An 18,150-nucleotide genomic window follows, 5' to 3' on the forward strand; every position below is an offset into this window, starting at 1 on the left:
CAAACAAAACAAACAAACAAACAAAACAGAAAACAAAAATAGGGCTAGAGAGATGGCTCAGCAGTTAAGAGCACTGACTGCTCTTCCTGAGGTTCTCAGTTCAATTTCCAGCAACCACATGGTAGCTCACAATCATTTGTAATGGGATCCAATGCCCTCTTACTGGTGTGTCTAAAGACAATATACTCATCAACTACACATCAAATAATATATAAATCTTTAAAAACAAACAAAAACAACAACAAAATACATCCAAATCCAAAATTAAATTGGTAATATCCGCACACTTGAATGAGGTGGAAATTTCTGGTTTCTTTGAAGACTCAATTGTGTCATGTCATGTTTTTCTGTAAACTCTCCTATGAAAGGACGTTTTGCTGAGAAGAGCTAAGTGGTGTTTTTCTAGAAGCAGCCTGGAAAAAGGGCACTTGATGTTCTGTTAGAGCAGGCACTTGAGAGAACACGTTTGGAAAGGGTATAAATATTTCACAACAGACAGTGGACAGCACTGTGTGGTATTGGTTCACCTTGGCACTCTTTGTTGGTCATCATTTCTCATAACTTCATAGAGAGAAATGCACCAAAGAACTTCTGGTGGTATTCTGGCAGCTTCTTGTAGATTGGATTCACCCCAAAGAACTATTTCTAAACAGGTCCACATCCTCCTTTGCCCTATTAACCTTTCCTTTCCACTACCTCTGGTGGGTGGTGGGCTAGAAGGGAAGTTAAAGCATTTAAGTACACTTATTTAAAATGGTTTTGAAAAATATAAGCCTACACCTGAACTCCTAGGAATTTAATAAACAAATAAATAAGTACTGAAGAAAATGGAGGGTCTCAACGCAGCACATGGGAGCCTAAGGCAGAAGAATGTTGATTTCAAAGTTCAATGCCAGCTCAACTATATAGCGAGACAAAAAAGGAAAAGGGGCGGGAGGCAGAAGGAAGAAAAGAGGGGCGGAGCTAGGAGTGGGTGGAGGGATGAGGAAAGGCAAGGAAAGGAAGAAGGTGAGAAGGGGGAGGGAAAGAGGGAGGGAGGAAAGGAGGGAGGGAAAGAATCATAGAAACTCCAACCCTGCTCTGAAGAACAGGTATCCTAAGCCCTTATTAAACACATTGCAGTTGCTTATTTCATCAGGGCTCATCTGGCATGAAGGGAGGACATTACAAGGAAACACATGTACAAAGAACATTGCTGAAGCCAACACCCAGGCAGGAAAGGGAAAGGAGCTTCTCGAGCTAAGAAGCAAGAGTCCCACACAATTAACAACTGCTTAAAGCCTCTCTCTCTTCCCTGCTGAAACACTGAGATCTTCTGGGGATCTCAACAGAACCCTATTTGTAACCCCAATGGTGCCTGGCTGTACCTTATCACATTATAATCAATCAAGACAGTACTGAAGCCACACTATAATCTAACAATTAAAAAGAGGGGGAGGGGTGAAGGAAAGGTTTCTAAGCAACCTGGGTTTTACTTATTTATTTTATTTGTTTAATGTATTTTGCCTGTTTTGTTTTATGTGTATTTTATTCTATGTGTTTTGCTTTTTTATTTTGTGTGTATTTTTATTTTAAGTGTTTTGTCTGAATGTGTGTGTGTGTGTGTGTGTGTGTGTGTGTGTGTGTGTGTGGTACGGTACAGTGCTCACAAAGGCAAGAGGATGTTTGATCCCCTGGAACTAGAGTCGCAGGTGTTTGTAAGCCACCACATAAGTGCTAAAAATTGAACCTAGGTCCTCTGAAAGAGCAGTCAGTGGTCTTAACCACTGACCCACCTCTTCAGACCTCTGACAACCTTTTGAGATATAACTTAAGAGCCACCAAAATGTAAGGTGTAACAAATCCTTAACCGCTATTCTCCAGCGGAGTGAGTAGCCACACTTACTCTTTCCCTGAGCATCTTTTTCTTAACATTTGTCGCTAAAACCCACATTTAAAATCCACATTTCTTTAAAAGCACTTTTCTTTTCTGTATCAAAGGAAGCAGTCCTTAGCTTGCTGATGTTGAGGGCTCTAAAAGAAAACTCAGGTCAGGCTGCTGAGGATGACAGGGTAGAGCCGTCCCTCTGTTCCTTCACTGCTAACAACACATTACGGGAAAACTCAAGCTATTGAGAACTCACATTTTCCCTGCACAGTCAGTTTCCTGATGTTACTGAAGTAACAACCAGCAGGAAAAGCAGAAACCATACCAAAAGACAAACAAATAAGCAAGCAAACAACAAAACCCAGGCACAATCAGAGCAGGGATTCGGCACGATCTAACAGCCTGCAACACTGATGGGACAACCAACCAAGACAGCCGGGTGCCTCTCAGTAGAGATCATAGCAGCAGCTCCTTATGCAATAGTGACTGTAACACTGGCGCAGCCATGAGGCACTGTTTTAGACATCCAGGCATTGCCTCTCTGTGGCACCCTTTCTTTGTACTTGCTACTCTACCACTTCTGTGAAAAAAAGGAGCTACACTGAAACAGGACACTTTTGGCCAGTTTGGCTCTCCCTAGCTACTTCGGGATCGGCAGCTCTTCCCTGATTGGTCCAATTCCATACCTAATTTGCATACTGTCCCACTAATAAAGAGTCTACCTGGGTTTATGTAACAGGATTCAAGGGTTCTAAATGGTCAAACTCTTCACATAGATCCTAAAAAAGAAACAGAAGACTGCTTCTGCCTTCATGACCTACTGGAAACAGACTCCCTGCCCCTTGGGTTACCACAGCTCCAGCGTCCAAGACCTGCAGCTGCAGGCAGGGTAACTAGTTCCTACCTCAACCTCTGTCTTGGCTACAAGCAAAGTGACTGGTTCCTGACTCAGCCTCAAAGATTCAACCTATGGTTGCACGTAGGAATTTGTTTCTGCAGGGCACCTACTGTTTCCAGCCCTCTAGATCTGCTGCCTCTGCCCCATTTACCCATAGCTTGTGGAAGCTCTAACACTCCTAACATTTCCTGAATGTTCTTGCTGTAAAGCAAGAATTCAAATCTCTCATTGCTTGGCAACTGGCTTCCTATTAGATTCAGTTATTAATTCTTGGTTAGTAAAGCCCTCCTTTGGTCAACCTTTTCTGTCTGTTCACTTCATTCTTGGACAGAAGGAGGTATGAACCTGGCTGGAAGGTGGGAGAATCAGCTGCCTTTTAGGGTGGCTGGGGACTGCTCCAGAGAAAGTTTCCCTTGCTGTTCCTCTCCACCACTGCGGAGACTCATCCCTCACCTCCCAGACTACCCTGCAGGCCTGTGCCTCTGTAAGCATGTACATTGCCAGCAAGTGCTCTCCTTAAAAGCACTCAAGATCTGAAATACTACAGGCAGGAGGCAGGGACTAATCCCAGCTTCCCTGACCTATCCAGCATGAGGGCAGGCATACAAAGCAAAACTGAGCAAGCACCCATCCTGAGGATGCTTCTAAAAGAAACCACTGGAGGCAGAGGGCCAGGATCCCCATTTAGCTTGTCCATGATAGGAAGAAAACATACCAGAATCTAGTAGGTCCCCTCAGCATAAAGCAATGAATGAATCCCCTAACCTCGATGCCCTCTTTATCCCCTTGCTGTGAAGATTAAGAGATGTGTTTTCCTAAGGTTGGCCTATCTACCTTCATGTTCCAAAAAGGCCAAGAGTTTCCAGAATACCCCTCTCACCACCAGGAACGATGCACCACAAATCACCATACATATTTATGAGGTTTTAGCCTCTCTCAGCACTCCTCATGGTCAACAGGAAGGCATTTCCCACAATCTATGGAACACATCCTCCCACCAGAAAAGCATCCTAAATTGCTGATAGTCTCCTCTCCACCCCACCCCCACTCCCTCACCCCCACAAAACCATCCACGGAGTCTGTTTCCTAAGCCACCATCAATCTTAACATGGTGACTCATGCCTATAATCCTATGGAACTTAATGCAGAAGGATGACTGAGAGTCCTGACCAGCCTTGGGCTAAATAGTAAGATGCCCTCCAATCCCCTTCCTATCCTCCCTGACCCAGAAAAAAGGAGTTAGAGGGGAAAGAAGGAAGAAGTAAAGAGAGGTTACAGGAAGAGGAAGATGAAGTGACAAAGGAGGAGGAACAAGAGGAGGAGCAAGAAATGATGGTGATAATAGTGGAGGAGAGGTGATAGTAGCATGTGGTGGTGGAGGTAATAGAGAGGGAGGTGTCTGTGGTGGTAGAGTGATGGTGGGGGTGCTGCTGTGGTACTGGTGATTGTTACAGTGGTGGTGGCACTGAAGGTCCTGGTGGAGCTGGTCCTGGTGCTGGTGGTAGTGGTGGTGACAATGATGGTGATGGTGGTGGTGATGATTGAGGTACTGGTTGTGGTGGTGGTGGTGGTGGTCTTAAGTGGTCTGAGAGAAGAAGACGTAAAGGGAGAAGGACAAGAGGGAGGTATTTTCACATTTGTGAATCTGATGAAGAACAAAGACTTTGCTGCTCCATAGGAACTCACAGTGGGGAAAGGCCTGGGAATATCCTCCGCAAGCAGGTGCCTATGTGAGCCAGCACTTCACTCACATCCTCTGGGGACACCATCTTCATGGACATGTTACACTTCTCAGTCTCCACAACCATCTGCAAAAACAAACAGCACACTCAACACGGAGCCCGATTTCTTCCCTCTATAACAACAAAGTGATGGGTATAAGAAACATTCCAATGGTGGGAATACACACTGGTCCAGCAACAATGTGTGTTCTCACAAACTAAAACCCTAACCACCATGGAACACAGCTGTATCACTCTTGGGAATACATCTAAAAGATGCTAAGTCAACATACCACATACTTGCACATCCATGTTAGTTGCTGCAATCGTCTCAATAGCCAGGAAATAGAACCAGCTTATTCAGTTAAATTACTTTTAACTGTTAATTTGGCACAGCCTAGAAACACTAAGGAAGAGAATCTTTATTTAAAAATTGAGTGAATCAGACTGGGCTGTGAGGATGTCTGTGGTGGATTGTCTTGATTGTTAACTAATGTGAAAAGAGTCAGCCTACTGTGAGTGGTATCAATCCCTAGGCAGGAATTCCTGAATAAAATACAAATGGATAAGTAGACCCAAGTATAAGCAAGCAAAGATTGATTCGTTTATTCTCTGCTCTTGACAATGAATGTGATCAGGGAACTGATAGGGACCCCAAAGGCCAAACTGATTGCAACAAACCTCCCTGGTGACATCCTCATTCAAGTCTGAAGCTATCCTGAGAAACATCTGCCCAAGCTTGTGTTAGCTTTGAGATAACTGGTTTGTCACTTCTTTTATTTTTTTTAGAGTGTTTTAAAGAGAAGAAATCTTATATTATAAAATGCTTAAATAAAAGTTAATCATCTTTTTTACTAGAAGCAAAGGGAAATTCATAACATTATTAAAAAGTCAACCTGTCTATACAGAGAGAAACTTGCCAGGGACAACACTGAAACCAGCAAAGTAATAAACTCTTCTGCTAGGCTTCATGGCAAAGGGCGAGACTACAGACATTAGAAAGCTGAGATGTATTCTTCACCTGGTCCTGGAAATGAGTTTAAATCCACCTGAAAAGAGAGTGAGGCACGAAGCAGGTGACTTGCTCATGATGGGAATCTTTCTCAAGAAAGTCACTCATCGCTTTCCTAAAAGATGCCATTACCATAACTCTCCAAGTAGCCATTGCAATTCAAAACATCCTAAATATTTGTTCCCTGTTGTCACTTAAATGTATACAAAGGGAAACAGAATTCCATGTGCAATTAGCCAGGGAGAGTAACAAAGCAATGCTTGCAGTATGCTTTAGATTTGTATAGAATTATCTAAGCTGAAAATAAGAATAATCTAAATCAATGTATTTTTGTGACGGAGGAAAGGACCAAAAAAATATATGTTAAATACTGAGATCCAGTCATGATCCTCGGTATTGTAAAGCTTTTTCACAGAAACTTCAGAATGATAGCACTCAGTGCCACCTAGCAAGGGGAGAGAGAAATGACAGCACTCAGTGCCACCTAGCAAGGGGAGAAGAGAAACTTCAACTCTCAACACAGTGTTGGAAAAATTGATAACAGAAGCTAACCTGTTGGCAAACACCTATAATCCCAGCACATGGGAGGCTGAAGCAGTAGGATCGTCAGGATTTTGAAGCCAGCCTGGGCTATGTACTAAGATTCAAGTCAACCTGAGATATAAATTGAGGACACTGTCAAGAAAAAAATGGAGGGGTTCAGGGAAGAGAGAGGAAGGAAGGAAGGAAGGAAGGAAGGAAGGAAGGAAGGAAGCAGAGGGGGAGGGGGAAGGGGAGGGGGGAGGAGGAAGGGGAAGGGGAAGGGGAAGGGGAAGGGGAAGGGGAAGGGGAAGGGAGGAAGGAAGGAAGGAAGGAAGGAAGGAAGGCAGGCAGGCAGGCAGGCAGGCAGGCAGGCAGGCAGGCAGGCCGGCCAATGAGATTGCTTGAGTTTGTTCCCCAGGACCCACACATTGGAAGGAGGAAATCAACACCTAAATATTGTCCTCTGACTTCCTCATGTACACAACGGCATGCATCTACACATGTGCTCATACATGGGTGCACACGAACACAGCCATAAATAAAATATAAAATTAATAGATTTTAAAAGACTCAAGCGTGGTAGTGCACACACCTGTAATCTCAGCACCCTGAAGGCTGAAACTGAAGAGCCACTATAAGTTTAAGATCATCTTGGGATATACACAGAAAGACCATGAGGAAACAAAGAATGGGAGATAAGGAAGGGGATAGGAGGGGGAAGCAGGAGAGGTAGGAGGAAGAAATTCTCTAGGCTAATCCAAGCATGTCCTGTATGCAGTGGTCCAGGACATATCCTATCTCTGGAACAAGGTAGCAGCCCAACTTCACAGGGAAGCTTTGTAGCTGGTTTCCTACCAGACACCACTGTGTCCAGGAGGATGCTAAGTCAGAATCTTGCTGCCGAACTTTGGGCTCCTTTGCCTCACATGCAGAAATGCCAGATCATGCAGGACGCCATTGTGTGTCTGCACTTGACACCTGCCCCCAACCCTTGGTGATTATATTCCACATTCCTCACTTCTATTCAGTTCAGTCTGGGTGCAAGGGATTCATAATTAGCCTATTCTAATTCCACTTGATCTTCACACATAATCATCCCTAATTATGAGGGACTGAATAGGATGACAGGAAAGAGAAAGGACAACGGGTGGGGGAAGAAATGAGCCTTCAAACCCAATGTGACAAGAAGGTCTTACAAAACCCTGCTGGAGATGTCAACACCTCTGCATAATGTAAAGACTTCAAGAAAGCCACTATAGTGGAACCACCCATCACATCTTTGCCTCAATAACAAGAAGAGAGAGAGAGAGAGAGAGAGAGAGAGGAAGAAGAAGAAGAAGAAGAAGAAGAAGAAGAAGAAGAAGAAGAAGAAGAAGAAGAAGAAGAAGAAGAAGAAGAAGAAGAAAGAGCTGTCTATCAGTGTTGGCTTCCTTCTGCTCCAGGTTGAGCAGAATGCTCAAATACCTCACAGGGCAGAGCTCCTACCCTCTAGTTCCCGTTTAAAACAGGAACTGGAAAAGTTCACAAGGTCCTAGGTTTGATCTCTAGAGGCTTGGTTAAAATGACCAGAGAGTATAAGACACGATCTCTATTCCTGATCACTGATCCCAATGTAAGCATCCTAAGGTCTAAGCTACAACCTCCTCATGTTTTCTCTTTTCCATATTGAGACAGGACCTTACCAATTGCTTGGCCTCAACTCGAACTCACTCTGTATTACTGGAAGGTCTTGAACTTGCCATCCCCTTGCCTCAGCATCCAATAGCTTAGGTCAATCTACTGAGCCTAGCTATAGGCAACATTTTTTTACTAAACCACAAACAATAAACTTGTGGGGTGGTTTTGTTTCCTCTAACAGAAACAAAATGAAGTTGGCTTACCTGTGTCACTATGACACAGCAAACATTTCAGTTTGAAGACAACAACAACACCAGCAGCAGATGTTGACCTGCAGATAAAAATCTAAAAATTCTAGAGAATAGAAGTATAAACCCACAAGTATCAAGGGTGTGGTAGAGACTTGATTTCTGTACCCCAGATTTCCACAAAGAAAAGGAAAATAGTAATAATTAAGGCAAATTTCAATAATCTGATAAAATATTTACTCATTTATACACAGGGTACCACCTTCTGCTCTGAGCATTTTACTTGAATAGATAAACCACAGTTAAATGGCAAAAACAGCAATGGCAAAAGTTTAGTAACACCAGAATATTAGCAAAAACTCATAATCAAGGTTATGTAGTGGGGAACAGAGAAACAGTGGATCAATTAACGGCACCTTCCCTGCCACTGTTCCACAGCACCCAGATTCAGTTTCCAGCACCCAATTCAAGCACCACAGTTGACACAGCTCGAGGGGATCTAATGCTATCTTCCCACCTCCAGTAGGCATCTGTATATGTGAGCATTCATATGTTCCTACCCTACCCTTTCTCTCTCTCTCTCTCTCTCCTTCCCTTTTTCCCCTCCCTCTCTAATAAAAATAAATCTTTACTTAAAAAACAAAATGAAAAACAAATGGGGGACTGGAGCTATGGCTCTGTGGTTAAGAACATTTGACTGTGCTTCCAAAAGACCTTGGTTAATTCACACCACCCACACGATAGCTCACAACTCTAACTCCAAGATCTGACACTTTCACACAGACATACATACAGGCAAAATACTAATGCACATAAAAAACAAAATAAATACTCCTTAAATGGTCAGGTTGCAATTGCAACCAACAGATGTCATTGTCCTCATGACTTCACACAGACTACAGACTCAGGAGACTTGAGGCTTTCAAGTTCCTGATCCTCCCTTGGGGTCACATGGCTTACTGAGCCTCAACCTTTAGAACCCTGACAACCAAATTGTGTACTTGATTTAAAACAATCAAACCACTCAGATTTATTTAATCCTAACTGTCATGAATGTTGTTTGTGTATGTGGGCATATGTGCAAAGGGTTGGGGGCCACAGGGTGACAGGACAACAGGTGACAGGGCGAGACAAGGACGAGGCTGCTGACTGGGCATCTGTACTTTACAAACACACTAGAGGCTACCAGTATGAAACTTAGCAGGGCGTGAACACCACTAGGGAACTGGAATTCGGTCTAAGCTGTAAGCCTACAGAACCATGCTACTGGCTCACTCTCAGCTCATCTCCAAGCACACTTCACAGAAACTCTTAAGAGCTGCATGTCAAGGACTCCTTGTGAAGGAAAAGCTCTGTTGCTGAAGCAGACAGTGGCCTACCCAGTCCTTCTAAGTGGCCGACATACTGAGGTGGCAAAGACTACAGCTTATGGAATGGGGAAACTTCATCTTGCTGTACCAACCTCTTCTTCATAATTAAATACCACAGTCAAATCATACTTTCAATATAAACAGCATTAACATTTGCTAATGCCCTCTGAATCATAAACAGACATTCCTCAATAGAGAGCAGCCTGGGATGAGATCACTATCCTGTCACTCATGAGTGAAGACTCACTCCTACATATGTTTGGCCATTTGGGCAAACATATGTTGCTGTGACTTTTTTTTTTCTTCAAACTCTAGCTTCAGGAGAATGATAAAATATTGCTCTCAGCTGAACTATGGAAAAATTCCAAGAATTTGTATGTAATCTCAGCTGTCGTAAATGACAGTTTTGACAGTTTCTTTTTAAGAATATTACCAACAACCTAAACAAACACATGTTGTTAAGAGGCTAAAACAATACACTTATAAAAATAAAGATCAGAGAAAGAACTGATGTGACAGAGAAGCAGTTCAACCAGAAAACAAGTTTTTTGAGATGATCAATAAAATAAATGTCTAACCAAAGTAACCCATCCGTATCAGTAATGATTTCTACAGATACCACAAGAGAACACAAGAAGCCATTCGGGGAGCAGTGACATCACCTCAGAGCATAGAAAACTTCCAAACATCTGAGGAAGAATTAGTGCTCGTTCTGGTCTCATAAAGAGAGACACACAGAGCAGAGGCTACTTCTTAGTTTGTACAGTAACTCCATGACCATGCTGCCACAGATTGGAGAAAGAAAAGAAAAAAAGAAAATGACAATCTGGTATCTCAAACAACGATGCAAAAAAACCTCTTTCCCAAAGTTTAGCACATAAAATATATTGTAACATATGTAGAAAGATAATAGATAAGATGATATTTTTAAATAATTAAATGTAATTTTAATTAAAAGAAATTAAAAAATACATTCATGTAGAAAATGATGGACATGATAAAGAAAGGGAGTGTAGCTACTAGGTGACTATAGCAAGATAAACAGAATAGAAAATCAAAATCAACTATATTTTCTATATAATCTACACTATATAAAAAGAGAACATGTTCTGACTCGTGGAGATTGTCCTAGGAATGAAAGATTTAATATTTATAAATAAATACAATACAAAATATTTATATTTATAAATAAATACAATCATTCCCAGAACAAATCTACAGATAACGTCCTATATCGTATTTCGTAGTAAAAGAATGACTCTCCCTTATTGATTAGAAAAGAGTCGGGGAAATCTGGTCTGGCCACTTCTCTTCAGCGTTGTCCTGGAGGTTCTGGCTCAGTGTTGCTTACGTCTGAGACTTGGTTCTCCTCTACCTGGAAGCCAACGGCTCGGTCTGTTACTGTTCCACAGGTGCTGGCTGGAGCCAGGAAGCTGCTTGTTCACAAAGTTAAAGAGGCACGGGCGCCATGGTAGACTCCCCAGAGCTCAATGTTCCACAGAGTGACAAGGAGAGATTCTGATGGATGCCTGTGAGTGTGCGTGCATGTGTGTGTTTGTGTGTGTGTGTGTGTGTGTGAGAGAGAGAGAGAGAGAGAGAGAGAGAACACACTACACACACACTTTCTACAGGAACCATTGTGCATGTACAGTTTTCTGTTTTCATGGGAAATGGTTAAGTAAGCCTGGTCTTCCATAGAGAAGCATTCTCTCTTTCTACAATGTAGCTCACTGCAGAGTAACTCTGGGAAATGTCCTAGGTAGAAAGAAGTCAGTGTCCAGCCAGCTGTGTCGGAGCACATAAAATTCAGGAGTGCCTACCTCCCCCATGGGAGTAAAGACAAGAAAAAGACAAGCCATCCATATTCACACAAATGATGACACCATCTCTACAGGAAACAATGAAATCTGTTAGAAAGGCTGGCCCTACCAGGTGAGCAGCATGTAAGACCAAAATGCCTAAGTCAATTATTTGTATCCAGAATACTGTTTTGAAATTTGGAGGGGGTGGGCAGGTAGACCCTATGTACCTGTTAAAGGGCTAAAATAAAAGAGAGCTCATCTATGCTCGGTGTTGGGGGGTGTATAAAAGAAGTAGGCCTCTGGCATACCGTTGGTGGCAACCTGAAACAGTAACACCTGTGCGGACAGGTTGACAGTACTCAACACTAAATATACCTACCACAGGAGTCTGCCGCTCTGCTAAGACATGTTCCCATGGCAAAGGAAAGCACTTGTGTAAAGGGTAAGAGGTCCTTGTGCACAGAGATAGAACTGGAGAAGCCAAGAAAGTTAAACACACAGCTTGTCCCTTTAAAGAAAAATGTCTGCCTGTCTCCCATCCAGAATGCTGGGAAAGGCAAGATTATAACCTGGTGATCCTTTGTTATCTGTAGGGACCAGCTACAACTGCATCCCCAGAATATTATGTTTGACTCTCATAGGCTTTTCCCCCTGTAAATCTTGAGCATTGTTTCTTAGTCCTCAAAACACATCCTTACGAGAGATGTCCATTGCACTTCACAACACCCTAAGCAACTTCTATATTATCTTAGGACCAAACCAATCTTGATTCCCACGGGCATCATGTTTACCATAGCCATTCCCCCTAGATCCTTATCTTGAGCATTGTTTCTGAGTCAACAGAACCCATCTTCAAAGAGTTTCAATGTAAACATATATTAAACTTTGTTGAACATATGCAACTGAGTTAATTGTCATCAGAAAACTTTTCTCCCAAATTGTGCTGTGCTTAAATATGGCTAAAACAAACAACCTGGCATCAGACTCCAGAGGTTTGGCCCAGAGTCAGCTGACTGAGTCAGGCTAAATCAAGTTTTACTCTTACCTCACCCAGATCATTCCCTGCTAGCCATGATGCTTGCCGGGACCTACACATCCATGTCCCAAGATCAGAACACAGATATTGACAGCAACTGGACCCGGTACAGTGAAAACTGGAAACAGCACACTGTCCAGAACCAGATAAAAGGGGAGGAAGACAACTGTATCCATGAAGCAGTGTACCACTCAGCAAAGGGAAGAAATGATACACTAAGACATTCAATAAATCCACCTCAAAAGAATTAAACCGAATGAGGAAGGCAAGACTGCAGACCGTATGATCCCCTCCATATGAAGTCTTATAAAGTGTGACCCGAGCTCTATGGTGGCAGAAAGCAGGTGCCTGCAAGCAACCGCAGATGGGGAGGGGACGGAAGGTGATGAATATATTTATTATCCTGACTGTGCTAACAGTTTCATGGATATACATATGCCAAAAGTTATCGAAGTTTGCACTTCACTGCTGCAAGTGGAACTATTTTTAATCAGCTTTAAAGCACCCAAAAGAAATCACTTAGCAATTCCTTCCAAGAAAAGTTTTCATAAAGCCAGGCACATGACTTACACCTGTGTTCCCCATACTTAAGAGGCTGAGGCAGGGGGATTGCTGAGAACTGGAGGCCAACCTTGTCTAGGGTTGGGGGTACTTTACATAACACTTTATAAAAGCCATGAAGCTTCGGTGTTAATCTGTCATACAGCATGGACAAACGGACAAGGCAGGAGGTGGCACGGGAGCTGATTGGTTCTCTTGGTTTCCATTTTTCTCATCAGAATGCGTTCCTCTCCAAACCCCACACAGCCTCTGCTGTCTCTCCCTCTAAAAAAATTACTTTCCTCTTGCTTTTCAGTTGTGTCAGAAAGAAAGAAAGAAAGAAAGAAAGAAAGAAAGAAAGAAAGAAAGAAAGAAAGAAAGAAAGAAAGAAAGGAGAGAAAGAGAAAGAAAAGAAAGAGGAAGGAAGAAAGCGAGAAAGGGAGAAAGCGAGAGAGAAAAAGAGAGAGAGAGAGAGAGAGAGAAAGGAAGGAAGGAAGGAAGAGAGAGAGAGAAAGAGAGAGAGAGAGAGAAAGAGAGAGAGAGAGAGAAAGAGAGAGAAAGAGAGAGAGAAAGCAAGCAAGCAAGCAAACAAACTTCATTTCTGTGACCACACAGTGATAGGCTCTTACTCACCTGGGCTGGCTTGTGGCAGATGACTCCATGAATCTCTAGATAACTGAAGGTTAACTCGAGCTGTAATGAGGGGGGAAAGGAAAGCAGAGACCTGTAATGAGGGCTTCGAAACATATCATTAGAGGTTCAAAACATGTTATAATCAGAGCTACCCCAAGGCTAAGGAAGGCCTGTGCATCTTCTGAGGACAAGCTGCTTGGTAACCTCGGTCCACCATAACAGACCTGGGCTTTATCATATCTCAAAAGAGGTAATACCTACCTCACCAATGGAAGAGAGGAAGCGACATGCCTGACTTTTACCGTTCGCCCAGGCTCAAAATAGATGAAAGGGCTGCACTCTACCCCACTGTGTGCACGTCGGCAAACGCCTATGGGACAGCAAGCCACCAAACACGTATCTTCCTCCCTTTTCTCTACAATGCTGCTTCTGAAAGCCTCGGTACCCATGGCCCAGCCCCTCTTCCTCTTTGTGCCCCACTCCACTCAATCACTAAAGTCACCTTCTTCTCAAAGTGCATAATATTCCTGTTTTAGGTGGATTTGGATAATTATCATATTTATGAATTTTAAACTATGTTTAATGGCATGTACTTAGTTAAACAAAGCTACTCTTTCTCTGTGCTTCCACAAATTATTTCTTTTACGTTTTATTTTATTTTTTAGTTTTATTTTATGATGCTAGGCACCAAACCCAGAATGCGCAAACCAAACAAACACCCGACCATTGGGCTGCCTCTTTCCAATTTAGAAGCCTCCCTTCATTTCTTCTCCTGAAATCCTCACCTTTCTGCCCTAAACGTTCTCCAGACCGTAGTATGTTTTCTGATCTATCTATGATCACTAACCTTTCTCCTAGTTTTGCAGACTGTCAGCTTATTACACAAAATAAGCACAGGATATGAGACTGGAAGATGGCAGAAGATGACTGGGACGTGCATGAGCCCTAACTCCCATTAAACCATGAGACACACATGCATCCTTTGGTACTGCTGTGGGGATTCTAGGAATGCCCAGAGACACCACCATCTGTAGATGTTCAAGTCTCTTATAGCAGGGCTCCCTGTGCATGTTATATAGTCCTCCTAAATGCTTAAAGTCATCTTTGCAGCTTCCATACAGTCTAATGCAATGCCGTGCAGAATAAACAGCAGGTCCTGGTGCCTGGGGAAGAATGAAGAGAACATGTCTGCAGGCAAGCACCACGGTTTCACACACTTGGGATCCATAGAAATGGAATCCACAGATGGGAAACCAGTGGCCACAGAGGGCCAGCTGTCATGATTAAGGAACAAGTGCAGTCGACCCACCGGGACTGGACTCTGCTCTCTGCTGTCATGTTGTGCCAAGGCACACAAGTAGGGCAAAATATTAAAGCAGAAGATATCAAAGTTAAACACCTGGAGGCACAGCGATATCTGGAGACAGAATCATAGAACTTGGTGTGGTGGCTGATGTCTGTAATCCCAGAACTCAGGAGGCTGAGGCAGGGGGATGACCATGAGTTCAGGGCCAGTTGGACTATATAGCAAGACTTTATTAGGGAGGGTGGTATATGAGAATGAACAAATGAACTCATTCATTCATATTCACCTAGTCAACACTTCTGAACAGTCTACTATGTGCCACACTGGAAACTCTAAGGGAAATAAGATGTGTCTTCTATGAGCTACATGCACACTTGAGGACCCATATTTTGACATATTCAATTTCAGCAACTTTTCTACCTAATGTTACCAAGATCTACATCTGGGTTAAATTCTTTAAAGTATAGCAGAAAACTTGTCCTAAAAAAAAAAAGGTATACTTGCCTACCTGTATTACTTAGAATATATAAGCATATAAAAATGCACCTTGACGTTCCACTCCTTTTTGCAGGGGTAAAGCTTTTATTTGAGTCAAGCCTTACTTACAGATGAGCTAGTGCCTTTGGAAATGGAGAACCTGGGGTGGAGGATACGGCTCAGTTGGAAGAGCACTTATCTAACATGTAGAAAGCACTGGGTTTGATTCCCAGTGCCACATCAACCAGGTATGCTGTTACATGCCTGTCATCACAGCATCACAGGTAGAGGCAGAAGGAGGAGGAGTCCAGAGACCTGTCTGGGCTACAGGAGACCCTGTCTCAAAATAAAATAAAATAAAATAAAATAAAATAAAATAAAACAAAAGCACCTGTTTTGTAGCTGAGGACAGGCATTTCAAAATTGTGCTTCACACTCCAGCTCTGTGTAGAGTAACAGTGGTGTGGTCCTCAAGGTGTCGATTTTCCTAGTAATTCACTTTCATTAGTCTCTGATATCTCCCTCCTTGTTTACTAAGTATCTGTTGCTATGGAAACCACCTCTCATTTAAGTGCCTGATATAACTGCTACAAAAAAGCGGACAACAGACCCTAAGCTGTCACCGAATCCAGCAGACACAGGGTGGATGCATAGCCATGAGCACTGTACTGACATCAGTTACCAGCTGGAAACCTGAACTTCTGTGATTTGTCTTGCAAGACTGGACCACAACTAATATGCTTGCGTTGTGCCTTAACAAGGGCCTTTACTGGGTTACAGAACCAGGGAAGCCTGGTGAGACTGTGGGTGGCCCTAGAAGAACAACCTCAAGTTCAAAGAACCAAGAAGAGGTGGGAAGAGACCAACATTCAATAAAGGAAGACAGGCTTAAGGCAGGGCTGGGCGTGTGGCTCAGTTGGTAGAATGCTTGCCTAACATGAATGAGGCACTGGGTTCAAACCCAGGCACCACATAAACTCCATTTCCCCTGCCCACCCTTCTTCTCCCATTCCTTTTTAAACTGGCTCATATTTCACTGTATAGCCCAGAAGTACCTTGAATTCACAGCCATCCCCCTGTCTCCAACTCTCCCAAACACTGGAACTATAGGTGTGTGTCACCCTACCTAGCTATTTCTTTGTGACTGATCTGAGACATGTGACTCAAGTGTGTGCCTATTTCCACACATTTGAGATTTCTCACATCCTTACCCAGATATTACCTAGGAGTCTTCTCCTTTTCTTTTCCTAATACTATCTCTCATATTGCCTAGGCTGGCCTTAAACCCACCATGTAGCCCAGGTTAGCCTGGAATTCATTACACAGCTGAGGATGACTTTCAGCCTTTGAACCTCCTGCCTCTACCACCCTAGCGTTAGAATCACTGCGAGAATCACTACACTCGGCTTTGGAGCTTTCCTTCCATTGGGGCAAGTAATGTTTTTTCAACTGGCCCATATATCTTCATCTGCAATAATACAGCATCGGCTTTGTTACATACTGCCTTGCACCATTGCCCCTGCCCATTTCCTGCTTTAAGGCTTGGGTAGCCCAGGCTAGCCTAGAATCCATGATCTCTCTGTCTCATATTACTGGAGTGCAATACTACACCAGCTCCACTTTTGGTATTTTTAGAGAGAGTTTAGTCCAACCTCGTTACCATAGTAACTGATTAGTTTATAAGCCAGGAAATGTGTCAATGTACACGAAGGGTTGGAACCTACAGTATCTAAGTATCTTTCTTTAGTGAAACTAGTAAGAGTTAAAACTTGGAGCTGAGTTTGCAACTCATACCTGAGAAAGGAGGGTTGTTGCAAGTATAAGTCGGGAGAGGGGGTGCATAGGGGAGCAAGGGGCCTGAGGAAAGGGAACAGAGAGGAGAGGAAAATGGAGGGGGAGGTAAGGATGGGGAAGAAAGAAGGAAAGACATAAGAGAATGGGAGGGAGGCGAAGAAAGGGAGAGGGAAAGGAAGGAGGGGGAAGATAGAAAAAAGACGGGGAAGGGGAAGTTAGCAGTGGGGAAAGAGGGAGAAGAGGAGAGTGAGAGGAAAGGGGGGCTAGAAATGGAAAGGGAGGGAAGGCAAGGAGACAGGAGGGGAGTGGAAGAGAAGGGAGGAGGAGTGGAGGAGAGCGGAGGGGAGGGGCTGAGGGGGGGAAAGGTGGGGAGGAGAGAGAGTAGAGAGAGAGGATAGGAGAGTTTGAAGTGCTCCTTTTCACAGGCAGACTGGATTGGGAACAGAGCTCACAAGCTTGCAGTGCACCCTTTAGAATCAGGAAGATTATTTCCCACATCAGACCCTGATTGAGAAAAGCTGCTACTGCTGGACTGAAGCAAATATGAAAGGGAGTTGGCACAGAGCAAGTGAGGGAGAAATGACTGGGACGAAGAGCCTGGGGACAGAACACGACACGCTTCACCACGGTCCTCGGGATGCCTCTACACAAAGAATTGAAAGGAAATGAAAAGCATCCTTCAGGACAAGCTCCAGGGACATTCTGAACAGGAATAAAACAAAACATGTGTGCAGAGACAACCCTGACACATCAGCCTAAATGCTAGGCTCTGTGGAATGGATCTGTGAAGGCATGGATTTTAGAGCAGGCTTGTTCAACTGGCAGGTAGCGTGCATTCCAGAACAGCTGTGCAGGCAACTTAACACATATGGAGATAACAACATCATATCAAAATGCCAAACACTGGACACCCCTTCATTTGAGTATCTGTGGATATGTGTGAGAGTCTGCACGTGGATACACACGGAGTGTGCCTGTCAATGCATCTCAGAAGGAGAGCTCACCGCTGCTTACCTTGCTGGGGATGCGTGCTGACAGGAGGAAGGCTCGGCATGATGTGAGCACCTGGAACACAAAAGCGGAAGTTGGCATCAGGACTACAAATGGGCCTGAAGGGTTTCAGTCTCGCTGCCTGACTTCAAAGACGCTAATACCCTAAAAGCTTCCTGTTATTCCATGTTGTGATGTGACTTGGCTCTTGTCCTAAGTGACCCAGGACAGCTTCTTGGTCCTAGAGAATTAGTTCCAGTCCAGGTGTGCCTACGTGGAGGCTACAGAGAACAGTAAACCATGAACTCTCTGATGAG

General features: G+C 43.6%; 1 protein-coding gene across 22 annotated transcripts in view; it reads right to left on the reverse strand.

Moving 5' to 3' along the window:
- Positions 1-18,150, reverse strand: part of Carmil1 (capping protein regulator and myosin 1 linker 1) — a 268,322-nt gene that overhangs the window by 147,869 nt on the left and 102,303 nt on the right. For all 22 annotated transcript variants that reach the window (XR_001780810.2, XR_001780811.2, XR_001780807.2 and 19 more), the window contains 3 exons: positions 17,858-17,908; positions 13,267-13,326; positions 4,452-4,573 (listed from right to left, as the gene is read on the reverse strand). Coding sequence is in view for 16 of the 22 variants with exons in the window: in XM_017315585.2 (XP_017171074.1) it covers positions 4,452-4,573; positions 13,267-13,326; positions 17,858-17,908 (233 nt within the window). In the remaining 6 variants the exon portion in view is untranslated. The remainder of the gene's footprint in view (positions 1-4,451; positions 4,574-13,266; positions 13,327-17,857; positions 17,909-18,150) is intronic.

Source organism: Mus musculus, chromosome 13 (genome assembly GCF_000001635.26).
Source record: "Mus musculus strain C57BL/6J chromosome 13, GRCm38.p6 C57BL/6J".
NCBI classification, from domain to species: domain Eukaryota; kingdom Metazoa; phylum Chordata; class Mammalia; order Rodentia; family Muridae; genus Mus; species Mus musculus.